This window comes from Aythya ferina (genome assembly GCF_964211825.1).
Source record: "Aythya ferina genome assembly, chromosome: 6".
NCBI lineage: Eukaryota > Metazoa > Chordata > Aves > Anseriformes > Anatidae > Aythya > Aythya ferina.
In genome coordinates, this window is record NC_140303.1 from 12,556,456 (window position 1) to 12,581,351 (window position 24,896).

A 24,896-nucleotide genomic window follows, 5' to 3' on the forward strand; every position below is an offset into this window, starting at 1 on the left:
TTGCTTTTCTGCACTAATCCAGTTTAGCCTGGCTGGGATGCCTGTGCTACGCCTTTGCTTCATAGTTCAGCAGTGATTAAATTCCCTAGATAAGATACGGGCCTCTTTGTCAATCCAGCATGAGAATAAGGCTTAAACAGAGGTGCCGAGCCAGGGAGGCTCAGCTGATGGCAGAAATAACCGCGGTGTGCAGCCAGAGGTGGACGTGGACTTTAATCCCCCCGGTATCGGCTTGGTGTGACCGACAGGGCTATAACGGGGGGGAGGATGGGGCTCGCTGCTGCCGTCCCCATCGTGCCACCATCAGGCCGAGCACCGGGGTCTGTGGGGTGGATAAAAAGCAGAGAGGAGAGCACAGAGGAGCAGGAGCAGGCTGGGCTGGGGCTTGGTTTCCGGGCTAAGCCACCCCTCCCGACAAGGAGCAGCATCCGCTGCAGGGAGCGGCGTCTCCCCGTCCTGGGTCCTGGTCCCCTGCTGCCAGCGGGGGCTCGATGCTGCTCCTCATCCCGCTCACCACCAGAGCCCCCACGTCCCACAGGGGGGAGGTCAGGGAGCAGGCATTCCCCAAATGGCTCTGATTCAAGACCCGGGAGATCCTGCTAGCTGGGGACAGCACGTGGAGGTAATTAGCCCCGAGAAACCGCGAGGAGAGGAGCGTGGTGAGGGTCTGGTGTTTGCCTGCCCCGCCTGGGTGTTGTCCCCACCAGACAAAACTTATTTGTAGCCCCGGCTGATGCAAAGCTGAGTCTGCTCGGCGAGTCGCTGTCGCCAGTCGCCGTGTTGATTCTCGGAGGGGTGAGTCACAGGATGTGAGTCCAGAGGCTCGTGATGTCCCCCGGGCGCAGAAATCCAGCGGGCAGGGTGGGGAGGAGGCAGCAGCTGCTGTCACCCCGTGGGATGTCAGCACAAGGAGCCGTGCACGGGGAAAGCAAGCTCGTTTTCGTGCTGGTGGTTGGCATTGGATTTTTTGCCTTTCCCTTCTGGGAGCAAACTGGCACTAAAAGGGGATGAAGGTGCTTTGGAGCTGGGTGTGTGTGGAGGTACCATCATCTTCCTCGCTTGCACAGGGCGAAGTGGTTGCAGTGGGCTCCTCGCCTCGTCCCCGCGTGCTGCCAGACAGGGACGTACACAGGGGGAAAAGGTCTTCACTAACTCGCCCCCCGTTTCCTTTCCTCCACTCATTAAGGATGCTGTTTATTGCTGTGGGACAACAGATGGACCTGTGTTGTTTTTTTTTTTTGTCCTATTCTGTATTTAAAGTGCTTTCAGAGGAGTTTGCAGCCCATTGTGTCTCAGCCACGGCCATAGAAGTGACTTCCAAACAATTCCTGCCACAGCAACCCAGCACCCGCCTGTCCCTTTTTATTCTCACCTAGTCCAGGTTTGAAGGAGCAGGCTTATTCCTGCTGATTTGTCATGTCCTGGCTCTGCATTCAGAATCAGCCCTGTTCCTCTCCAGGGAGCTGTCAGCTCCAAAACATTAAAAAAATCCCTAAAAATTGCAGTGGGGTGGGTGCACCCACATCCTTCTGTGTGTTGCTACATCCAGAGCAAGATCCTGCATTAGGGAGAGGAAATGGCTTTTCATAATCAGTCATTTTTAATGTACATTCTTGCTGTCTTGTGAGATTTGGGATGCATGTAGGGCTTATTTTCCCAGCTGTTTCTCCGCACAATCACATCTGGCACAGCCCTTTAGCATAAAGCTTCCCATGTAGTGGTTATGGGAAGAGGGGGAGGGGGAGCATCCCTCCCTGTACATTCCAGGCACTGCGAGGCTCGTGGGTGATACTGAAAATATTTGGCACTGGACAACCGAGCAGGTATTTAAAAACATATTCATGGCTCACACTTTAATTCTCAGGAAAGCCACTTATCTATGACTGGTTCCTTTCTTGCTCAAGAAGCCTTCGTGCAGTGCTCCCCACGCAGGGACAACCTTTGGGCTGTCAAAGTGTTTGTTTAGTCTGGCTTTTCTTTCTTTGCTTTTAAGAGGATTGTGTGCGAGAATTGCTAAAATTGGGGAAAATTCGCCACTTTAGGTGTTTCTGTGACGATGATGCTGCACATCTAGAGCTGGAGTTTGTGCCGGTGTGGAGCCAGAGGGCTTTAACCCTGCAGCCCGGCAGCAGAACCCCTACAAGACCCTACCAAGTTTCTGTGGGGTTTGCAGGGGCAGAACCCAGGGTGTGCAAACCCCTCTCCCTCCAGAGTGCTCCAGCAGGACCCAAAACAACTCTTCTCCAAGAGAAAAGTGTTTGCAGAAATGTTCTCCCTTTCCTTTCAGTCTGGAGCCTCCTGCATCCTTACCCCAACTGCATTCCTGGCATACCAGCCCCGGGATGGCTTCTGAAGTGTCTCGAGCAGGCTGGAGTATCTCCTGCTCAGACTCTCCCGCCTGGGATGCAAATTTCCTCTTTCTGCATTCCAGAAAAGGGCACCGAGTCCTTCCGGGCTTGCTTCTCCTCACCCTGCCCACTGGTGTAATAGCAGCCAGCTGCAGCCCCGGCAGTCGCTTGCCTTCGTGTTTCCTTTATCTCCATATTCCCAGCAGAGCTCTACCGTCTGAGGAATTTGGGTTTGGGAGTTATTTTCTGCTTGATCTGGTTTGCAAGCAAGGGAAAAAACTTGTATGGGGCGGGGAGGAAGGGAGAACAATGTTAGGAGGGGATTAAAAGCCCTTTGGGTTGCTGAGCTCGAGGAAGGGAATTTGGATTTGGTTAGAGCTTTTGATTGCGGAGGGCTTTCTGTTCAGAGCTGGTGGTGCTCTGTAGCTCCTGGCCTTCCTGGCCACCCTCCAAGCTCCGGAGCAGCCCTGGTGACACCAGCGGAGGGATTGCCAGTGCTTGCATCAGCCACCGTGTTTGTGGTCAGAGGGCCGGCGTGTTCTGCAGGCAGCAGGAAATGGGTTAATTTTTCCCTTGGCTCTAGTGCAGCCATGTGTCTGTTCTTCCACACTGTTTAACCCTGTAGAGTATTTTTGCAAGTGTTTCTGGAAAAAAAAAAAAAAAAAAAGTGGCTGCTGGAGCTTCCTGCCACGTGGGTTAATCCCCAAATCCCATGGCAGTAAACATCTCTGGCAAGTACCCACTTACCAGCCGGGAAACTCTGCAAGAAGCCACCAGAGAGGAAAGTTTAGCCTCGTCCTCTGCTGCTCGGGATCCGCTAGCATCTGTGGGATACCAGAGCCAGCACACGGGGATGTGGTTTTGAAGTGACTTAGGAGAGTGACTCTAATAAGCCACCAGCTCCACAGGCTTGAGCAAGTCATGCGGGAGGGTAGAAATGCCACCCCATTACCTCCTCCGCGTGGCCAGCTGCGATGCCAGCGGCGTGGGCATGGCCCCAGAGCTGCATGTGATGGCTTGGCAGCTGATGTTGCCCTGCGCTGCCCTGCTGGAGAGCACAGCTTTCAAAGAAAGTGGCTGAGACCTCAGCCACAGCCTTTTTGTCATCGTCTTGTTGCTTGGTGACTTTGTAAGGGAGTCTCCTGGGCAGCATTGTGCTGTTTGCAGGACAAGGTGCTTTCTGTACTTGCTCTAAGCACCCTGAAATCCATTTACGCTTTGGGTCCGATAGATGTGTGTCAAATGGGGAAAGGGTAAGAGATCAGGGAAGAGGAGAGCAGTGTGAAGCCAGGTGGTGGAGGAGAAGAGGCTTCGTGGCAGAGGAAGAGGTCTGCATTTGTGGGTGCTGTCCCAGCCTGGTTGTGTCTCTGGACAATCCCATTGGGGAGGGCTGGGAGAAGGGCTGTGCACAGACTGTGCAATGCCTGTGAGATCTGTCTGGCACCTTGAGAGCAGCTTCTTAAAGCAGAGACTTAAAGCATATGACAATATGACCCTGGACATGGTCCTGGGCAAGCTGCTTCAGCAGGGGGTTGGACCATGTGTCCTCCAGAGGTCCCTTCCAACCTTCATCAAATCCTTCTGTGATTCTCTGATATGAGGAACTTCTCCTGAATCAGCACTGTAGGGTTGGCATGCAGGTGCGGAGAGATGATGGCTTTTTCCCCGGAGTGCTTTTTTGATAAGCAAATGGGAAAGGGAGGATGCAGCTGCCCTGAGTCAGCCTGAGGCTGAAGCTGTGGCACGTGTTAAGCTCGCGTCTTGCAAGGTGCGCCGTGTGGGTGTCGTGCCGAGAGGTGGAGGCTTTGCTAACGTGCTGGGCTTTGTTTTTGTCTGCAGGCTGCTTCCCCAGGGCGCTGTGGTGACAGCGGGGTCTGCAGAGAGGCCATGACCACCTAGCAGCCCCCAGCCCTGGGCGTCTCGGCGGGCTCGAGATGGCGGCGCAGAGGATCCGGGCAGCCAACTCCAGCGCCCTGCCACGCTGCAAGTCGGAGGGGACACTCATTGACCTCAGCGATGGCTTCTCAGAAAGCAGCCTGTGCGACGTCAAAGGTGCGGGGGCCCAGTGGGCCAGCAGGGGTCACAGCCCCCCCGGGACGGGACACGTATTGACCTGGGGCCACCTTGTCACACGCAGGAGAAGAAATGGCTTCACAAGACAAAGCCAGTGACAAGGCAATTGCAAAAAACAACAAGGGTTGTTTTCCCTTCCCCAGAACAGGTTGTTTGTGTAATCCTTTTGTTTCCTTTTGTCATTTTTTTTTAACTTTATTTACTTTACCTAGCCTAATAGTTGCATTCAGATGAGAAATTAGATGGATCCCAAGAAGTAACTCCAGGTGGAGGTAGAAGTTAGTACGTGCTGAGGGTCTTTAAAAATAGACGTGCACGAAAGTGATTGTTTTTGCACAAGGGGCAAGAAGAGAGCAGAACATCAAATGCTCTTATTAGTTTGTTTTTAATATGAAAATAGGAATTACTCACATCCTATTACTCATTACTCATTCTCATGAGGGAAGTGATTGTCCCGCTCCGCTCTGCACTGGTGCGGCCTCCCCGTGAGCGCTGTGTGCAGTTTGGGGCATTGCAGCATAAAAAAGACATAAAACTATTGGAGAGGGTCCAAAGGAGGGATACAAAGATGGGGAAGGGTCTAGAGGGCAAGACATTTGAGGAGTGGCTGAGGTCCCTTGGTTTGCTCAGCCCCGAGCAGAGCAGGCTGAGGGGAGGCCTCATGGCATTCAAGGCCGCAGTTCAAGAAGCATTTGGAAGCGTGTTCCCGGCAGCTCTGCGGATGCGGGTGGTTTCAGCAGAAGTGAAACCGTGTCCTGGGGCTTGGCTTTGCATCAGCACTTCAAACAACATGGTCCTGGCAAGATTAAGTGGCCCAAGCCAAGGAGCCTCTTCAAAGCACCAAGGAGAGATGCTGCTTTCTAGAAAAACATTGCTTTTACCAGTGGCACCGTGCGGGCTGGCCACAGGACCAGGAGCATCCCCGGGGAGCAGCTGCAGGTAGCCCTGCACCATGCTTCTCTCCAGCAAACAGCTCGGGCTGTTAGAGCTAAATTAACAGCCGCTTCCTGCCAGGGTGGCAAAATAGTTTCAGTGCAGAGTTTATATATAGTTTAACACTGAATAAATGTCCTCACAACCCGCCTTACCTGCTGGCGGAGGTTGGGCGGGGGAAGTGAGTTAATGATGAATTATTTAGTTAGTACAAACTCTTCTTTTTCCAATATCTGAATCCTAAAGTCCTTATAGCTAAACGCTGTTCTTTGCTCCTCAGTTGCTATGTATTTCAATAGTGGTATTGTGAATTGTGCCATGGCTGTACCGAGCCTATTTTTTTGATTTCCATGTTTTATGTAAGGCTGTCAGGCATTCTGACATTCTGTGTTTTCCCTTTTCTCGTAGTTTTTGTCCAAGAAGTGCTGCTTGCCTGCAGGTAGTGCCTGGAGGGATGAGCAGTCTGTTCTGCTGTCGCTTGTCTCTGGGATTTTAGGGGCTTCCTGTCTTTCTTAAATCCCCCTTTTCCCCCCAGAGAGCTCTCAAGCCTATTGCAGCAGATGGTTTCCCAGTTCGCTTGCTGCTCTGTATTTGAGAAAATCCATCTCTTTTCCCTCTCTCCCTCATGGTATTGTTATTTTTGGGTCTGTCTCACGAGATAATGGACATTTGAATACTGATATAACATTATCTCCAGCTTATTTCTTGTGATTCTTAGCAGAAGTATGTCCTAAATGTGAGACCAAAACCAATAAATACAGTGACAGTGTGAACATGCGTAGTGTTAATTGAACTGTTTTGTTTGCAATTGGGATCAGATAATACTAGCAAAACAACTTGCAGCCGGACCTGCTGCTCAACATTGCTGAAAGGGAGATTGGAGATGCTGCTTGGTCAGTGCCAGTGCCATGGGAGGTCAATACTGTGTTTGTTTCTGCTGGTTCGAATAACATGACTTTGTTTGGAAAAGGAGTTGTTTTTCTGAGGAGCTTTGAAATATAAATGCTGTGTATGAGGAATGAGGTGCTGATTTTTTGGGTGGTGTGACATGAAAAAAGAGGACTATGAGGTGCTCTTAGTGGGTACCCTTGGTTGCTTCTTACCCTGAAACATCAGATATTTCACACATGCAGCAGAGGGGTTGTGGAAGAGTGAAAACATTTCTAGTCCCTGAACATTGCCCTGAGTTGCTGTGTAATCTGTTTGTAGAAGAGGTATTCACCTTCAGCAGCGCTGCTAACTATTTGCATGGAGAATGAAAAATGGGTTTGCTACAGAGCTGGTGGCCAAAGACATTGGGATACCGCTGACCAAATTTGTAGGATAGTGGCTGTGAAGGATCATGTAAATTCTTCCCATTAGGCACATCACTGAGAACTCCTTTCAAAATTAACTTCTGTTGTTCTAAATGTGAAAATTTAGGGGGGTGTCTGCTATTGTAGCATGCACCCTCAGGAGCTTAGATCTGGATGTGCTTGGCAAAAGAGATAGCTGATAAGAAGGGGCTCTGACTCCCTTGAAACTTCCTCCAACACACCTTTTTGTGCATCATTCATCCGTGAATTTAGAGGCTGTCTCTTCTAGAAGCAACTGAATGAGGTCCTGAATCAAGGGGGAGGCTGGTTGCTAAGACACTTGACTGCACCAGGAGACCTGCTTTCTCTGCCCAGGCCTTGCTTCCACGGGAGGGTAACAAATTGCTGCTTTTCCTGTCTCAACTCCTGCTGCTCTTTCCAGTGGTGTTGATGCCCATTACTCTGGGGAAGGCATTCTTTTCTGCAGCATGAATTTATCAGAAATAGTAAAGGGAAAAGTCTTGTTTAAAAATTTTAGAGGGAAAAAAAAACAACACAAACATAAGTTTGAGATGCTATAAAACTACCTTGGCTTTACTGCATAAAGTAGTGCAGATTGCTTACCTGAAAGAAATTATTTTAAGTACCTTGTGACTCTTGTGGATTGCTTACAGCTTTGTTTTTCTTCGTTTTGCAGTGCCTTCTCCTAGTGCCTTGCTGGTTGACAATCCCACATCCTTTGGAAATGCAAAGGAAGTAATAGCAATCAAAGATTACTGTCCAACTAACTTTACCACTTTGAAGTTCTCCAAGGGGGACCATCTTTACGTCTTAGACACATCAGGAGGTGAGTGGTGGTACGCTCACAATACTACAGAAATGGGTTACATCCCTTCTTCCTACGTCCAGCCTGTAAACTACCGCAACTCTTCCTTGACGGACAGCGGGATGATAGACAATCTGCTGGAGAGCCCTGACGAGGGGGTCAAGGAGTTAGACCTGCTTGGAGAATGGACTGACGTGAAAAGAGACTCTCTGAAAACCAACAACAACAACCCTTTCTTGAACGGAGTCCAGACAAACCCGTTTCTGAATGGGAATTTACAAACATTGACCAGCTCAGACAGAGAGCCCAACTCTAAAATGTCTGTTGACTTGTTGCTCTTTGACACAGGGCCTCCTACTTCAACAGTTTCTAGCTCGGTCGCTAATAGCAGCATGGGTAATATTTTTGATGAATTTCCATCCACAAACAGGCTGGACCTGGAACAGCCCGTGAAAAGGGACAATCCCTTCTTCAGAAGTAAACGCTCTTACAGTTTGTCTGAACTGTCTGTTCTTCAAGCGAAGTCGGATACTCCAGCATCGTCAGGTTTCTTCAACGGTTTGAAGTCTCCCACCCCTGAGCAATTCCAGAGCCGGGAAGATTTTAGAACCGCGTGGTTGAACCACAGGAAGCTGGCCCGGTCTTGCCATGACTTGGATTTGCTTGGCCAAAATCCTGGCTGGGGTCAGACACAACCTGTGGAGACCAATATTGTCTGCAAACTGGACAGCTCTGGTGGAGCTGTTCAGCTTCCAGACACCAACATCAGCATCCATGTGCCAGAGGGTCATGTGTGCCCTGGGGAAACGCAACAGATCTCCATGAAAGCTATGCTAGATCCACCACTGGAGCTGAACAGTGACAAGTGCAGCACCATCAGCCCCGTCCTGCAGATCAAACTCAGCAACATGGAGGTGAAAACATTTATTATTCTGGAGATGAAGGTGTCAGCAGAGGTCAAGAACGACATCATGAGCAAGAGTCTGGTAGGACTGCAGTGCCTACGGAGCGACATGAAAGAGGGGCCATACACACCCATGCAGCTGAGCTATGCATATGGGGACACGATACAGGTGCAGCTGGAGAACCTAGAGCCTTGCATGTACATTGCGGCCGTAGCTCAAGGGCAGAACATCCTCTACCCTTACACTGTTTGGGATTACATCAGCAAGAAGATCACGGTTGGTGTCTATGGCCCAAAACATATTCACCCTTCCTTTAAAACAGTTGTGGCTGTGTTTGGGCATGAATGTGCACCCAAGACTCTCCTAGTGAACGAGGTCACGAGGCAGTCTCACAGCCCGGCTCCGGTTGCCCTGCAGCTCTGGGGTAAGCACCAGTTTGCTCTGTCCCGGCCTCAGGACCTCAAGCTCTGCATGTTCTCCAACATGACCAACTACGAGGTGAAAGCTAGCGAGCAAGCCAAAATTGTGCGAGGCTTCCAAATGAAGCTGGGCAAGGTCAGCCGCCTCATCTTCCCCATCACCTCCCATGACCCCAATGAGCTCTCAGATTTCACGCTAAGGATACAGGTCAAGGACGACAAGGATGCCATTTTGACCCAGTTCTGCGTCCAGACACCCCAGCCACCTCCTAAAAGTGCCATCAAACCGACAGGGCAGAGGCGGTTCCTTAAGAAGAATGAGGTTGGAAAGATCATCCTTTCACCTCTGGCTGCCACTGCCAAGTATCCAGTTTTTCAGGACCGGCCAGTGCTGAGCTTGAAGTATGGCAAACTGCTGAAAACAGTGGTGCGGCAAAGCAAGAACCACTATTTGCTGGAGTACAAGAAAGGAGATGTCATAGGCCTCCTCAGTGAGGAGAAGATCAGGTTGAAGGGGCAGCTGTGGACAAAAGAGTGGTATATTGGCTACTACCAGGGCAAGATAGGCCTTGTGCACACCAAAAACGTGCTGGTGGTTGGAAAGGTCAAACCCAGCTACTTCTCTGGGCCTGATCTCACCACCAGCCTGTTGCTCGAGCAAATCCTGAGGCCCTGCAAATTCCTGACCTACATCTACGCCTCCGTGAGGACTCTGCTCATGGAGAACCTCAACAGCTGGCGGTCCTTTGCTGATGCACTGGGGTATTTGAACTTGCCGCTCACGTTTTTCTGCCGAGCAGAGCTGGACAGCGAGCCAGAGCGTGTGGCCTCCGTGCTGGAGAAGCTGAAGGAAGACTGCAACAACACAGAGAACAAGGACAGGAAATCTTTCCAGAAGGAGCTGATGACGGTGAGTCCAAGGGTTGCCAAGGGCGTCTTAATTCTCCGTGGCACAGTCCGAGTGGTTAGGGTGAGTGGGAGCTCAGGTTTCCTAATTCAGTCTGTGAAGAATGAAGTGCATTTTAAAGGCCCTCCGCAGGCTGCTCGGCGTAGCCGGATGGGAATTCAGGCATGTGGTAACGTGCATTGACAGGCTAATGGGATCGTGGCTGTACATGAGGGAAGCACTGGGTGAGAAACTGCATGTACGTACAGTGTGAGGGAAGCAAACAGGCTTGCTTTGGGACCTGGCTAGTCTGAAGGCCCTCAAAATCAAGGTGATTTTGATCCAGTGCTTTCGTGGCGCTGGGCCTTGCTGCTGGATATCTGCATAGCCTTTGGTGATGGCTAAAAGATGTGCCTCTCAAAGAGTTACCCGAGAGCTGCTGGTAAAGTGATGATCGTGCATGAGCTCCTGGCTTTCATGGCAACACTGATGAGGGTGTGGAAAACTGGAAAAAGACAAGAAACAAACAGTTTTCCTGTATGGTGCGTGGTAGGCAAACCACCTCTCAGGCTGTGTGTGTTTATATTGAATCAAATTCATCAAAGCATGCCAGAGAGGGGTTTTATGGCTGCTCTGAGAATGGGTGCTGCGACTTTATGTTTATGAAACAACCTAAAATTACTCTATAACAATGTCTGGCTATGTCTGCTTCTCCTCTCCTTGAGTAATAGCTAATCCAAGGGCACTTCTGTATTGGGGTGCTTTATGTTCAGCTGTGTTTGTAAATCGTCCAGAATGCCTGGCTTGCTTCTGTCCTGACAGCTGCTGCAGGAGTTTGGGGAAGTGCCATCCGCAAGTATTTCTAGGATGCTGTTAGAAAGTCTCTTGTGAGAAATCGTCTTCATGATAACAGCTTCTAGCGTTCTGTAGGAAGTGGGCCAAAGAAAATGCAGGACTTTGTGTCTAGAAGAGATTTCAGCTCTCACGTCTCAACAGTCTGTCTTGGACAAGCAGATAACTGAGTTACAGTGAATCATGTGTTTTAAAATGCCAATTTAATTAAGGAATAAATAGCAAAAGCTTTGCTCGGCAATGATGTGGACAGGCAGTAGGGCAGGAACATGCAGCATGCAAAATAAAATTATGAGCAGGCAACCTGGGTAAAGAGGGCTGCAGCTAAATGAAGTCTTTCGTATCCCAACATCCCTTTAATAAGAACAGAGAAATGTGAGGATCGAGCATTAGGTGTAAGGCATCATGACGAGCATGGAGCCCTTCATTACTCATGGAAATTTTTTCTGGGGAGCGCAGGGCGGATGAGTTGTGGATGTACTTCCTCTGCCTAACAGCACAGCGCAATTAATAACTCTTTATTAGAAGCTCTGTCTGAGTGTTGGTGTCATTGTGGAAAATGGGAAGATCGTTTCCAACAGTCTGTGACTCACGCCTGTTACAGGGCAATTAGACTGATCGCTGGAGCTCTCTTTGCACTCGTTCACTTCGGGCGAGGATATTAAAAAGCAGCGTTGCCCTCCCCAGAGGAGCCTGGCAAGTTGAAGGCTGAAGGGCTGGAGGTCAGCCCTGGTGGGTGGAGGTGACAGCCGAAGCTGCTGCCTGGCCCCGGGGTTCCTCCAAAGGAGGCTTTGCATCTTTCATCGTTCACCTCCGTGGCTGATGGGGTAAAATGTGTGCTCCTCTTGCTGAGTACTTCCTCGGGCTTTGTGCTGTTTGCTTTACTGGCTGGCAAACATGTCAGCATTTCTTTCATCTATTCCCTTTGTCTCCAAGGGTCACAGACAGTCTGCAGGTCATGGAAAAGCTGTGCCAGGCCTAACTGGGGAGATGGAGAAAAAATACAAGGCTCTCTGGGTGCTCACAGAGCAACTAACTCAAGGGGAGGGCCATAAGCTAACAGAAAACATACCGCTCCCAAAGGGATGCATCTCATGCAGAGTCCCAGAGCTGGTTTTATTTTCCTTGGCTGAGTGGAGATTAATCCTGAACATTGGCTCCGTTTCCTATTCCGTGCAAGATCTTTGTGAGCCTGAGCCTGTTGGTAAAGGCTGAGCCCTGTTCCTGAAGCAAGGCTGTGCTTCTTCTAAGCCCCTTGCTGCTGTCAGACTTCCTTAGCTTGCAAAGAAATAACAGCGAGCATGATTTAAAAAACAAAAGAAATGAAATAGATGTTTTGGGGGATGACAACTGAGCAGTAATGTGTTTTGCTGCGTTTCAATCTCATTTTATTTGCAACAAATGGACTTGCTTTCTGGCGTCTGCCGGCGAGAACTGGTTGGATTAAAAACTGATCGGGGCATTTCATGTTAGAGTTGATTGTCTCATCTCAAAGGGACTGTGAAGAGAGAAGTGGTAAGCACCCTTATCTGGCTTCAGTGTTGAGTACACAAAATCGCCCTGGCAAAGCCATACGCCAGTAGCCAAGCATGGAAAAGCCCTGTCATGAGGACTAGTTAATAAATAATCTGCATTTATTTTTTTAATCTAGCAGAAGCAGCAGTGTGTGAAGGTAAGTGAGGGTAAGTGAATTGCTCAGAAGTTAGTCATCACATCGGAAGGAGAAACCTACCTCTCCCTTCCTCCCTCGCTGCCCATCAAAACCAGACAGCCCTCAGATCATCTCACTAACAAAGCCTGTAGGAATCAAAGCCCCAAATCTGCAAAATTCTCTGAGCTTGTGCCTGCTGCTGCTCAGAAAGGCTGTGCAGGGCCAGGTCGGGTGCTCAGTGGGATCAGGGTTGTGGTGTGCCCTTCACCACCCACTACAGACAGCATTCCCTGCCTGGAGCAGCAGGGATGCTTGGGCTGTGCTCCAGCTTCAGGTGCTCATTGTACTCCTCGGTAAGCCTTGTTTCCAAGCCATGCCCCAGCGGGGAGCAGGTTCTGTCTCCAAAAACGTCTCTGGGCCTTGAGACAAGCAAGTCACCTGTGCTGCCAGACCTGGCTGCTACTGATGAGAAGAGACCTGCGTTCCCTCCACAGAAAAGCTTTACGGTGACGTGCTTCCCACACACACCAGAAGCATCCCTGTGGTCAGTGGCAGCAGCCCAGCAGGCAGGTGCTCACTCCATCGCGTTTCCAACCCTTTGGAGTCCCAGAAGATTCACAGGTTTCAGGAAAAGGCTTTGCGTGGTTTTGAAAACGTTAAATCACATACCACGGTGTGATCAAATGCACTCAGGCTGCCGCAGAGAGCCATGCCAGGTTTCATTTGAGAAACTTGACCTGACTTGCCATGCAGTGAGTGCTCTGCCCGGTCCTTGGAGCTGGAGTTAAACCTGTGGGGAGATGCAGCATTTCCCTCTCTCTGGGTTTTTGATACACTGTCACTTTTACCACCCTTCCCAACAAATGCTTCTTTTGAGGAAAAGCACTGGTCTGCTAAAAATGCCAGTAGGCATGTTCACGGAGAGCTGCAGAACCTGTGAGCTTTTTCTTCTCCAGACTACTTCGAACATTAACACAGGACAAAGATGTTTCCCCCCCCATTTTATTCTCTGCATTTGCTGTGACCGCAGCTGTGTCCTGCAGCAATCTACTGGCTGCTGGTAGTCCTTGCAAGCATGTGGGTCTGAGGTAAAACCACCTTCCTGCCTTTCTCTTTTCTTCTTTTTTTTTTTTTTCTTTTCTACGTTCCTTCTGCCTTCAGGGGATCTTACCTGGTGCTGTAGTGACATTGGTGGGGATGTTTCTGTAGGCTGTGGCTTCTACAGAATCAGCATAGGAGGAGGGACAGCTTGCAAGATGCCATCAAAAGCTGCATTTCATACACAGAAGTTATAAATATTGCCCTGCACCCCTAGCAAGTAATAAAAAGCTGCAGAAACACTACCCATGCCTCCCAGTTGCAGTGCTCTGCTCCTCCTTCCCCAGAGAGTTACCTTCCTCCCTCAGACAATAAAAAAAAAAAGAAAAAGATGCTCTAATTACTTCTTTTTTAGTTCAGTGTCTGGCCCAGGTGATGCTTGCAGAACAAAAGAAAAGTGTTCCCTCAAACATAGCTGGCAGGGAAAATGCTTTCACCAAGAGCAAGGTTACAGGAGAGAAGAGGCACAGGTGCTGGCTGTGACCTTCCTGCAGGTTCCTCGCTCTCCAGACAGACCAAGACAACCCGCTTTTATTTGCTGGGGTTGGCAGGGGGTTGTTAGTGCCTTCCTGGTCCTCAGAGTTTCAGAGCCCTGTGCCCAGTCACTGCTGTCTCCGTTCCTGCTCCTGTGCAATTTTGCTCCTGCAAAAAAAAAGTCTCCTGCAGTTGTACCCGCGGTGCAACTAAATGTAAGGGATGTTCAGTGCCTGAAGCCAGGGTTATTTAGAGGGGGATCAGTGCACGGTTGGCTCCCTCCGGCCAAAAATCCGACCTGGCCTGGGGCTATGCGGCGTGGCCCCACTGCTGGTGCCCCCTCCCCAGGCATCCCCTGTTGGCCCATCCCGGCCCCGTTGCACGTTCCCGCGGTGGTTAATGGGACACTAAATATTACTGCTTGCTGTAACCACATCTATGCTTCCCCTGCCAGATACCTTCCAGCCGTTTCAGGCAGTGATTAATGCGTGATAACACTTGGACCCTCCAGGGTGCTTTCTAATTTAAATGCTGTTTAAAAAATCATTAACTAATTTAAAAACTCCATTTCCATCACCGCTTCCTTCTGGGGCTTGCACTGCACTTGGCAGGCACGAGTGAACTCGGTGATACTTCCCACTTCTGGGGCAAAGGAGAAAGGGTTTTACCCTCAGTTTGGCCAAGGAGGGGGAAGGAACTAATACACCCCAAGTCCCCATGGCTCCTCTGGAGCTGCGTGCTGGGGGCTGAGAGTTTGTGGGTGAGGGCAGGGCTGGGTGCTCACGGGGTGAGCTGCAGGAGGGACTGTGAGGTGATGTGTGTCCCCAATGCATCTGCAGTCAGTCTTCAGGGCTGGTTTGACTTTTTTTTTTCTTTTCCTCTATAAGAATAAGTGAAATTGGGGGAGCAGAAAGGGGCACGCAGGCAACACACTCATATTTTCAGCCAAGGAGAGCCACCACTCCGTAGCTCCTTCCTCAGCTTTTGTGCTGAAACCCCCTCGGGGCTCCCTGCTGCCTGTTTGCTTAGATGCTGCTTGCCGTGATTAGAGGATTGGAAATGGGATTCTGCATTTCAGAGCCGGGATGCAAATTCAGCCTCCCCTGGATGCATTTTAAGCATAGGCTCCTCTGCTTTGAACTGGAATTTGAATATCAAACCATCTCCTTTGCTACGCCGCGTGCTCGGCTGGTGGAGCAGGCTCGGGGCCTCTCCGAGGTTAATAAACGCCTTGGCGAGCGCTGACACCGCGCAGCTTTAAAGCAGTGGAAAAAAATAGCACAGCCCAGGTCAGGGCACAGCAGGGAGCATCGCCGGGTACCGAGGAGACCGGGATGGGGAGACAGCAGCCAGCTGTGTCCCTCCAGCTGTCCGGGGAGGTCTGTTCAGGCTGAGAGAGGAGGAGGATGGAAAGAAGTGGTAGCATAATCCCAAAAGCGCCTGCTGGAGGATTAAGTCTGCTGTAAACCCTGCTAATCCTGGCTGGGCAGCGAGGGCTTGCAGCAGAGCCCCGTGCCTGCCTGTCATAAATATGTTTGTCTGGCTGCAGCCCTCCATCTGCCCTCGCCTCTCCTCGCTGCCCTGTGTTTTCCCCAGCTCCCCCGATGCTCGTGATTTACAGGTCGAGCCTCCCAGCTGAAATTCCAGAGGCACAGCGAAGGGAGAAGGCGTTTCTGTGGTTATCAGTAGGTTTCCGAGTTAATGTGCTGAGCTGAGGGGAGCGACTTTGCCTCTTTCAAAACTGTAGCTTCGAGTGTATCATTTCATAGCACATCACTCCTCTCCTCCCATCATTTCGAGAAACCTCGTTGTTTTGGACACTGGTGATCGGGCTGCCTGTAAACACAAATTTCGATGGGTCTGGCCGGTTTCTGTGCCCAGCCCTGCTTCAGAAGCGGGGTGATGGCTTGCAGGGGTCTGCAGGCTTCAAAGACATCTTCAGGGAGGATTTACCACCTTGGTGCCAGCTCTGTGGTAATCTTGGGAATACCCTCTCTGTTCCTGGGGAAGATGAGTGAGAAAAAAACACGTCTTCTGCCTTTTTCTCCCCTGCCATTACTGTCTTTTCCCATGTCCATGGGGAAGCAGAGTGTGTTTCTCCCAAGGACTTTATGGCTGAGAAACATCAGCAGGATGCATCTCCCTCAGGCCAGGGCCAGCTGATTACAGCAGAACTGCAGCGGCAAACTCCACCACAGGTGACCAGAGGAGCGCAGAGGACAAGGTGCCTGTCTCATCTGATTTCTAATGGTTCATACCTGCAGATGGGCAGTCTCTGAGAGAAGACCCCAGAGTGTAATCCTAAATCTGTGCCTCTTTAGGACCATCTGAATCCTCTTCTTCAAGCGGAAAGGGGCGTGAATCTGTTGGCTGCATGATACCATTGCTGGGGAGCTGGGCCTAGAGCAATCTGCAGCGGTGCTTACAAGTGCGGCAGAGATGAGAGATCTAAATGCTTGTGCCCATTAAAAAAAAAAAAAAAAAAAAAAAAAGCTCTTTTATAATGTATTTTACTTACTTAACAAGAGGGCTTATTACTTCTCTTAGCACTTTGTGTAGAGGAAATGTGTAAGCACTTTGCTGGAGAAGCAAATGCTGGTCCACAGCGGTAATTAGATTCAAGCCCAGCTTTGCTTTGTGTAAGCTGGAAACAGATAAGGGAATCAACATATATTTGCTTTGCAAATTGCTGGAGTGGTTTCAGATGTTACCATCTTCCCCCAGCTGTTTGTTACTGTCCCTGTGAAAACCCACACATGTGAGGATTTAACCCCTCTTCTTCTTCAGAGCTAAAGCAGCTGGGGCTTGCTTGAAGGCCCTGCTTGGACCTCTGAGATCCATGACTCCTCTAATAACCTCGCTGTGCTGCTGTGGAGGGGTTGGTGATGTTTCCAGTGGGAACACTTGAGCAGGTGTGCCCTACTGGTGTTCTACATTATTCGTAGGGGGTTGTCCTCTTTATCCCCAAGCTGTGGTTTGCATCCTTAGTGAGATCCCCTGCTGAAACGCTGAGCAGTGCCCTTGGTCTTCAGCCATCCTGGAGCTGCCATCCTGATTCTGCTGGCGCTGCAGCTCCAGCTCTCAAAAAACAGAGAAAAAAAAGAGGGTACTCAACAAAAAGAAAAGGCAGCAGCTAGAAAATGTGTCTCCTTTTTGTAGCGCTTGATGAACCTGCAAAGGCACTGCTACAGTCTGTGCTGGGGTGGGCAGCATGGAGGGAGAAGGATGATTAAACCTTTCTGGGTGGTAAACTGTCCCCCAAGGCATTGTCTGGGGTTTGTTTGCATTGTTTTGATGTTCTTTTTGTTTGTTTGCTTGCTTGTTTATTTTTTAAAAAGGATGCTTGTTCCATAATGTAAAACACATTTCCATGGACACTAAAGGTTGAAAGGAGGATTTATTTAGGGACACAGGTTACTCCTGAGGTTGCTGTTGTCCCTTCCACCACATTTGGCTGTGGCACACATCGGAGGATGCTGAATCTGTTGGTCCTCTGATAATCACCATTTAAATCCTTCCTTTCCTCAGCTACATCATGGGTTTTCACAGTTGCAACTTGCTTTGTGTTTTGAACAGATAGTGATGGGATTTGGTACCTGAAGATAGGAGTTGGACCTGCTTTGTCCATTTCTTTCTGGCTAAGCTATTGGTAACTAGAAAGCTTACTGCTGTGGGTGTCCCTGACTGAAGCGGTTTCTCCTCCCCACCTCTTCAAAGCCAACTGCAGAAAATCTCAACTTGTTGGCTAGTAACTTATGAGGAAAGGAGGTGGTTTCTGACCTGACACATGAAGATAGCAAGCATGTCCCAAGCAACGCAACCTTTGTGGTCAGGTCCTGCAGTGCTCTGGCCTTGCCTTTTGTCTGGGTTTCACCCTAGCCCCTCTCCTGAGGCAAATCTCCAGGTCTTGCCCCAAAATGCTGTGGCTGGCCCATGGCCACCAGGTGCTCGGGGCAGTCTTCAGGTACCTGTGCTGTCTGCACCAAGGAGCACTGCTCCTCTGGGTGCAAGCAGCATGGAGCACACTGGATGAATTATCTTGGCTAAAGGCCTCTGTTTTTCTCAGCCCTGAGTTGCTTTAACCTCCTTATGTGGTGTCTGAGGACCTTGAGCGATGGCCCAGAACATGAGGCTGAGGAGGTGGTGGCCAACTCCAGCTACAGGCCTCATTGAACATAATGTTGAGCCTGTTGGCCTAATTTCACCGACTGTAGCCAGAAAGGAGGTGGGAGGATTTGGGGATGGCTTCTTGAGGGACTTCCCCATGCGGTTCTCCAGGCCCACCCTGACTCTGTCTCCTTGTTTCCTCGTGGTGGTCCTGCAGGCCTTGCTGAAGATGGACTGCCAGGGGCTGGTGGTCAGGCTGATCCAGGACTTCGTGCTGCTGACCACAGCCGTGGAGGTGGCCCAGCGCTGGAGGGAGCTCGCCGAGAAGCTCGCCAAGGTCTCCAAGCAGCAGATGGATGCCTACGAGGCCCCGCACCGGGACAAGACCGGGGTGGTGGACAGTGAGGTGAGAGCAGATGGGCCTCAGTCTCTGAGGTTCTTGTGCCTTTCCCAAGCATGTTTTTGCCTGTGGCCATTATACCCCCCTGCATGTTTTTCTGGTGTGATTTTGGGGAATGAGAAGGATCTGGGGGAAACCTGGGGGTGTTTTCACCCTGAACATGTTCGTTCTGTGATCAGGGCATGCTGGGGATGGCACCACTTGTGTGCTGGATGTTCAATCACAGACGTGATGAAGGCAGCCACCGAGGCAGGCTGGTAAAGGCTTGGATTTCACATTCAGGTCTGCTTTCTCCTACCCTCTGCCCCACAGGCCATGTGGAAGCCCGCGTACGACTTCCTCCTCACCTGGAGCAGCCAGATGGGCGACAGCTACCGTGACGTGATTCAGGAGCTGCACACGGGGCTGGACAAGATGAAGAACCCCATCACCAAGCGCTGGAAGCATCTCACCGGCACCCTGATCCTCGTCAACTCCTTGGACATCCTCCGGGCAGCTGCCTTCAGCCCACAGGACCACGAGGATTTTGCCATCTAGCGCAGCTCCCTGCAGCGATACTTTTGTCCACGTCTCATTTGATGTCGGTGTCCATATTTCTCTGTGTTTTTTCCCTTTTTTATAGCGGTTGATTTTAAAAACACGTGGAGATTGCTCTCCCCAGGTTTCAAGAGGCCAAAGTTTGCAAGTTCTCAGCAGGACTGGAAATCAGCAGGAGATGACCCTCCTTCTGATGGGAATGCATCCAGAAGGGATGGCTTTTCATACGGAATTGATATTGGTTAAACTATTTCTTACTAAGAAGTTTAAAAGGGGCAAGGGGTGGGGAGGGGAGTGGGAGGGATCACAAAAGAAAACACATTTTTTAAGCATTTACAAATAAAAATCTAATTTTTTTAATGAGCAGTAAAGGTTGTAACCACTTTGGAGGGAAGCTGTTGCTGTTTTTTATGTTGTAGAAACTGCTTTTAAATTATCATTTTTGAGATGAACGTGACTCATGTACATATGTATTTAAGACGAAGCACAGTGAATGCCCTGTGCCACTGCCGTGGTCAGGTTTTGGCAAACTCCCAGACACGACTGTTTGTAGAGCACCATATGAACTTGGGATGTCCTCAGCCCAGCAAGCATCTTACACCAGAAAGGAGCTTTTTTTTTTTTTTTTTTTCCCTATGTTCACAGGCCATATGACCTCTCTGTTTTATTTTTTTATTATCATTTTTGTAGCCTACCTGCAAACATGCATTTTATCATCTGTGGACAGGGAGATGCTCATTGCCTGTGTTCAGATGCGTGGGTACCGTTTTTTACCATAAGAAGTGACGCTGCCCCTGGTGCTTGGCCAATGATTCATCCCACCTGGGTGCTGCAGGATGTGTCTGGAAGAAGCTGGAAGTTTGGGGTTCAGAAGTTCCTTGCTGCCTGGTGAGATAGGCGGGAGGGTGGTGGGAGTGGTTCGCCCTGCCATTGCAGCAAATTACTTGGGTGCTCCTCTCCAGAAGCTTGTACTCTGGGGAGGAGGCCAGAAAAGGGGAGGGAATCGTTGCAATCTATATATTATCACCTTACCAAGAAAAAAAAAAAAAAGGAAAAAAAGAAAAGAAGAAAAGAAAAGAGAAAATGTTTCTCCTATTTGAAATCTACTCTCAAGCTCAACAGAGATGTTCCAGATGTGTTATGTGACTTAATGCTCGTTGCCATTGATTTCACAGGGCTTTGAATGGGGCTGTTCGAGGCTGCTGAGTTCCAGATGAACTTGTAAATATCCTTTGCTATAAAGCTGGTGCCATTGAGCTAAATATTTGTGGTACCAAGTGCCCATACTTTCCCCTGGTGTTTTATAGCTGCCTTTTGAATGACCTCCCCTCTTCCTTCTGCCCCCGAGCCTTGAAATATTTTACATAGGAGGGAAATATTTTTGCACAGAAAAATTACTTTATTTTAAGTGCAAAGTCTCTTTATAGCGGAATGCTGCTACCACTGAAAGGTTAGTTGTTAAGGATTGTTTTCTTTCAGGTTGAACCAGAAAAAAAAAAAAAAAAAAAAAAAGTGTGGGGAAAGTACTTTTTAAAAGGCTGGTAGCAGCACACAAGAAGGGCTGCATGGCCTTGCTGCCAGGCAGGCTCGTGGCTCTAGACTTCATTCCTCCACCGTGAAGCTCCTAGGAAGCTGCAGGTGACATTAACTCCCCAAGAGACACATGTGGGGTGATTTGGCCAGCTCATGCTGCACAGCATGGTGTGGGTGGTATGTTCCAGGCAGTGTGTGGGCATTTGGTGGCCAGCGGTGCTGGCACAGCAGCCTCCAGAGGGAATGGTCCTCCCACAGCACAGCCTCACAGCTCTCATTGCCTCTTCCCAAAACTGTGTCCCCAGAAGCAGTCACCCTCACCAGACCCCACAAGAAGTAAATAGCACCTTAGTTTCTCCTCAGGGGCTTTAAGGAGTTTCCTATGCAACATAAAATAGCACAGAAACAGGGTCTGCCAGCAGCCGAGCCCGCGATGCGTTTGCTTTCTCTCTACAACAGCAGGGCACCGTAAGAGCACGTTTTCCTTATGCCAAGCAAAAATCTCCAATGCAATAAGGAAAAGCTCCTGCAAGAGACCCAGCCTGTGTCGGCAGGCAGATCTGTTGACAGACAGCAGGCAGAGGGACGGCTTCCTCACCTGCTTTGCCCAGATCTTGGAGTTTGTTGCTCAAAAGCAGCGTGGGCTGCGCAGGGCTCCCCGATGGGCTGAGCTGGGCCAGGTTGTTCGCAGCAGGCGAGGGCAGCCCCTACCCTCCTGGGCAGAAGTTTTACCCTCCCATGACTCTGACAAGATGGCGACATCCCCAAATAATTTCAGCACTTCCCCTCCCCGCCCTTGGTTTTTCTAACTACCTCAGGTACTCTATACCCAGCTCAACATTTCACAGTGGCAGCCTGAAACTTGCCATGCTCAGCCCCTCGGCTGTGCACACCCTCCCTGAGGACCATGGGAGTATGGCCAGCACATTTTGGGGTCCATGGGGTAACCACTGCATTAATTTGTCCTTGTCCTCGGTCAGAAATCCAGTCTCTCCTCGCGTGCTGGGACTGGGTGTGCGTCCTTCAGATGCCTTCTGCCCACTATTCATCAAGCCCGTCTCTGAAACCTGTGTCTGGGCTCTGCGTTGCCACAGTTTGTGCAGTAACTGGTTATTGTACTTACCATTTATGTTCTTTTCTTTTTAAAGGAAAATGTTTTTGGAAAAAAAAAATACTGCAATTAAAGCTGTTACTATTCCAGTGCTATTGAGTGCATTTCATCTACTGCTGTCTCTTCATCTCAAAGCAGCTTTGGTGGGTGAGATTAATTTAGAGGTTTTTCACTGTACAAACAATAGTTTCTCACAGCATGTGTCTGCAGCTAGAGCCAGCTGTCCTCTGGGTCTCGAGTCTCTGATTTGATCTCCAGCAGGTCCTCCTTCAGCTTGTGTTTCCATCCTGCCCTCTTGGGAGGAAAGTCGCTGGAAACGATCCTGCTGCGACTGGTGGCTGCCAGAGAGAAAAGCAAAGCCTAGGGAGTAATTTCCCTTCCAGCAGCGTGTCCATTCTGGCCTCCTAATTACTGTTTAAGAAACTTTAACATGGGAAAAGATTTGGTTGCAAGGTTTCTTTTAGTCCAAAGATGTTTTTCTGGCTGTTTTCTGAATGGAGAAAAAATCCTTGTGTTCAGCCAAGGCCCGTTAAGGCAGTTGTGCAAGGTTGATGGGTGCATAAAATGGGCTTTGCCTTGCCCAGTGTGAGAGAGCAGAATTAAAGAGATCAGGGGAGAAAATGTCCAAATGAGATATGTTCACATTGCCAGGCCTGTGCTACCAGGAGGCCTTTATCAGTCCTGGCTGTCCCAAACCACCTGGCCTTGGACTTGCACCACAGGCCAGCAGTTGCAGTGCTCTTGATATGAACTGAATTCAGATTTCAGGCCATGAACATGAAATACTCAGTCAGCTGGCTCTGGCCGTGGCTTCGGCTTGCCAAGGGTGAAGAAAAGACCTGATGGTTTGATTTAATTCCTGGCAAACACATCTCATGGCCTGGCATAGGGAGGCTGGCTGGGCTGCTGGGCCAGGCCCACCACTCCTCACAGGTGGCAAGGAGGAGGTGGTTGGCCTTGCTTGGCACCTCCTGCACCATCCATGTCTGCCTGGGTGTTGCTCTGCCTTCTCCTGAAAGCCTCAGCCCATCCTCAGAGGCAGGAGAGGCTTCGACAATCTCCGTTCACCCACATATTTTCTGCTGAAAATGGCTCTGAGGGGCTCGAGGGCTGAGGCATGGACGGAGAGATCCCTCACCAGCTCCCGTCACAGACACAGCCAGGCAGCGATCACCCCAAGCAAACCAGAGCCATGTTCCCCAGCCCCCCTTCTCCACCTGCTGCCCCCAGAGTCCTTTAATGATGTATCTGTGCACTGGGTTCCTCTGGGGACCACCATGACTCCCACCTTGGATGCCCAGGTGGCCTTCCTCGTGTTCGGGCCATGCTTGGCCTGGCAGCTCACAGCCATTGCAGCAGAGCCACTTCTCCTCACTGCTGTTTCTCCACAGCCCTCTGATATTTCTTTCAGCTGCTCACCCAGAACTGGTGATTGCTTGCTCTGTGCTTGCACATAAACCCAGACAGAAAACAAGGGAGTAATGATCTGGGATTAGATTACACATATGGATCTGCTGCTCCAATAACGAGGCATTGGCTCACTTCCTTTAAAGCTGCAGATAGCTGCTGTCCCATTGCCTTTCTTTTTCTCCCTCAATTTGCTAACAATTTTCAGCTGCTAGCAAACCTGTGCTGATAAAGTCTCTTAACTCAGCTGTCCTTACTTATTCCCTTTCCTCCTTGCGGTCAGTGCCGGTAATCTGGGATGTGGCAGTGGCTGAAGTTGGGAGCTTTGCGATGCAGTGTGGTGTGAAAACCCACCCTCCTCTGCAGGTATGGCTGCTGAGAAAGCAAAGGGGGAGCATATTTGAGGTGACATCCCACTGAAGGTCTGCTGTGAGGCTTGTCTGAGTTATTTCTGATTCTGTGCCCATGCTGCTGGTCTTCTGTATCTGTTTTCCACCCAGAGAGGATCACCCTCAGGTATTCCCATTGCCCATTCTGCAGTTTTTAGTTTCACACAGTTGTGTGTCTGTGGAGATCTGCTTTCTGCTGGGGTTCTTGGTCCCATCCTGCCTGCCCCATCACCTGGCACCTCCCAGGGATTGCTACGGGGCTGGGGGAGGCTGGCTGCTCCACTGCCGCTTCATCCTCTTCTGGTTGACTTCTGACTGTGGTCGGCCACTTCTGTGCAGCCTTTTTTTTTTTTTTTCTATGTCTTGATAAAGCTGCCTGATTACACATTTCAGTCCTACACCTGTTGTTCCTGCGTAGTCTGGGCAGAAAGGGCACTAGCTATCTAATTCAAGCAGTTCCCCATTAGCTGCTTCTCTGATGACTGACTCCCTCTAACATTTCAGCTTCAGAGAAGTTGTCTTTTTTTTTTTTTTTTTTTTTTTTTTTGCTAGATCCAATCAAGGGAGTGACCTACTTCAGCACAGGCCCCCTTGGAAATGCATTCGCACCATTTTCTCCTCTACTTAAGCTATCAAAATTGAGTGATCATCTTACATCAGCTCAGCTCATCGCTAAATGAACGAAGAAGATATGGCAGAAGGGGGAGGGAGGGAGGGAAGTCACCTCTGGGTTATCAGTGTCTGTACAGAAAAGCTGCTGCAGCTGTGATTCTCGATGCGGCCACTGTTGGGACACGCAGCTCCTATCGGTGGCGTGACCTGCTCACCTCCTCCTCTGTCGTAACAGGGGGAAAGGTGCAGGGCAGAACTGCTTGTTTTCCCAAGGGTCACTGCCTGAAAGAGGGGCAAGCTCCACATTTAGGGTGGTCAGTTCTGCAACCGGCGACTGATGGCCTGTTTTAGGGTGGGGGTACCCTGAAGCCCTTTATGGAAAGGAAGGAGCCTCTGGTTGGAGCAACAAAGGTGTTATTTTTGTTGAGCAAGCCTGTTAAACTACAACATCAGGAGCACAGCCAGTTTCAGTGTCCCCTTCCTTCCCCCCACCCATTACTTAATGCATCCTGCCCTCCTCAGCATCCCTCGTGGTATGCTGAAATCATCTCAGACCAACCATTTGTCACCGAAACCCAAAGGGCAGCCCCCCACCGTATCTTTGGCAGCCTCTGGGGGATAATTAACCTTGGGTTTCTTTGACTACCCCCTGCTGAATGTTAATTAAAGCTTCCAGCAGCCGCTTTGCAAAGTCTAGTCTGCTCAAAGTGAGTCACTGGGACATGGTTCAGTCCCTCCCCGGGAGAGCAATGGGGCTGCTTGGTATCACGCAGCTTGCTTTGATCCACCCCAGGGCAGGGGGACCATGCTCCCCAGACAATGTGGGTTGGGAGTATTTTGGGAAGAAATCCGCCGGCTCCATTTGTTCAGGCTGGCTTTTGAAGAGAGGTCATGCAGTAGGCGAGCCAGGCAATATCTCGCTGGGGGGATTTAGGATCTGATGGTGCCTAAACAGCCTGTAGTGGTGACTTGCTTTTATCATCCTAAGCCATCAGCTCTGGCATATGAAACCTTTCTCCTGTCCTTAATAGAAAGGGAAC

General features: G+C 50.0%; 1 protein-coding gene and 2 long non-coding RNA genes across 7 annotated transcripts in view; 2 read left to right on the forward strand and 1 right to left on the reverse strand.

Annotated features, from left to right (window-relative positions):
* Positions 1-21,543, forward strand: part of SH3BP4 (SH3 domain binding protein 4) — a 38,661-nt gene extending 17,118 nt beyond the window's left edge. For 3 of the 5 annotated variants that reach the window (XM_084524031.1, XM_084524032.1, XM_084524033.1), the window contains 4 exons: positions 4,188-4,400; positions 7,347-9,709; positions 18,085-18,273; positions 18,580-21,543. In XM_084524031.1, the coding sequence (XP_084380157.1) occupies positions 4,283-4,400; positions 7,347-9,709; positions 18,085-18,273; positions 18,580-18,804 (2,895 nt within the window). In that variant the 5' untranslated portion in view covers positions 4,188-4,282 and the 3' untranslated portion in view covers positions 18,805-21,543. Of the gene's footprint in view, positions 1-451; positions 623-655; positions 796-4,187; positions 4,401-7,346; positions 9,710-18,084; positions 18,274-18,579 lie in introns of those variants that run through there. The other 2 variants (XM_084524034.1, XM_084524035.1) reach the window with 2 other exon arrangements.
* Positions 15,032-16,646, reverse strand: LOC311438944. The gene is made up of 2 exons (XR_014694449.1): positions 16,279-16,646; positions 15,032-16,181 (listed from the first exon to the last, which is right to left on the reverse strand). It is a non-coding gene; the product is annotated as an uncharacterized lncRNA (long non-coding RNA).
* A 1,496-nt stretch (positions 21,544-23,039) lies between the features above and the next one.
* On the forward strand, positions 23,040-24,848 carry LOC311438845. The gene is made up of 2 exons (XR_014694362.1): positions 23,040-23,221; positions 23,797-24,848. It is a non-coding gene; the product is annotated as an uncharacterized lncRNA (long non-coding RNA).
* Positions 24,849-24,896: the final 48 nt, after the last annotated feature.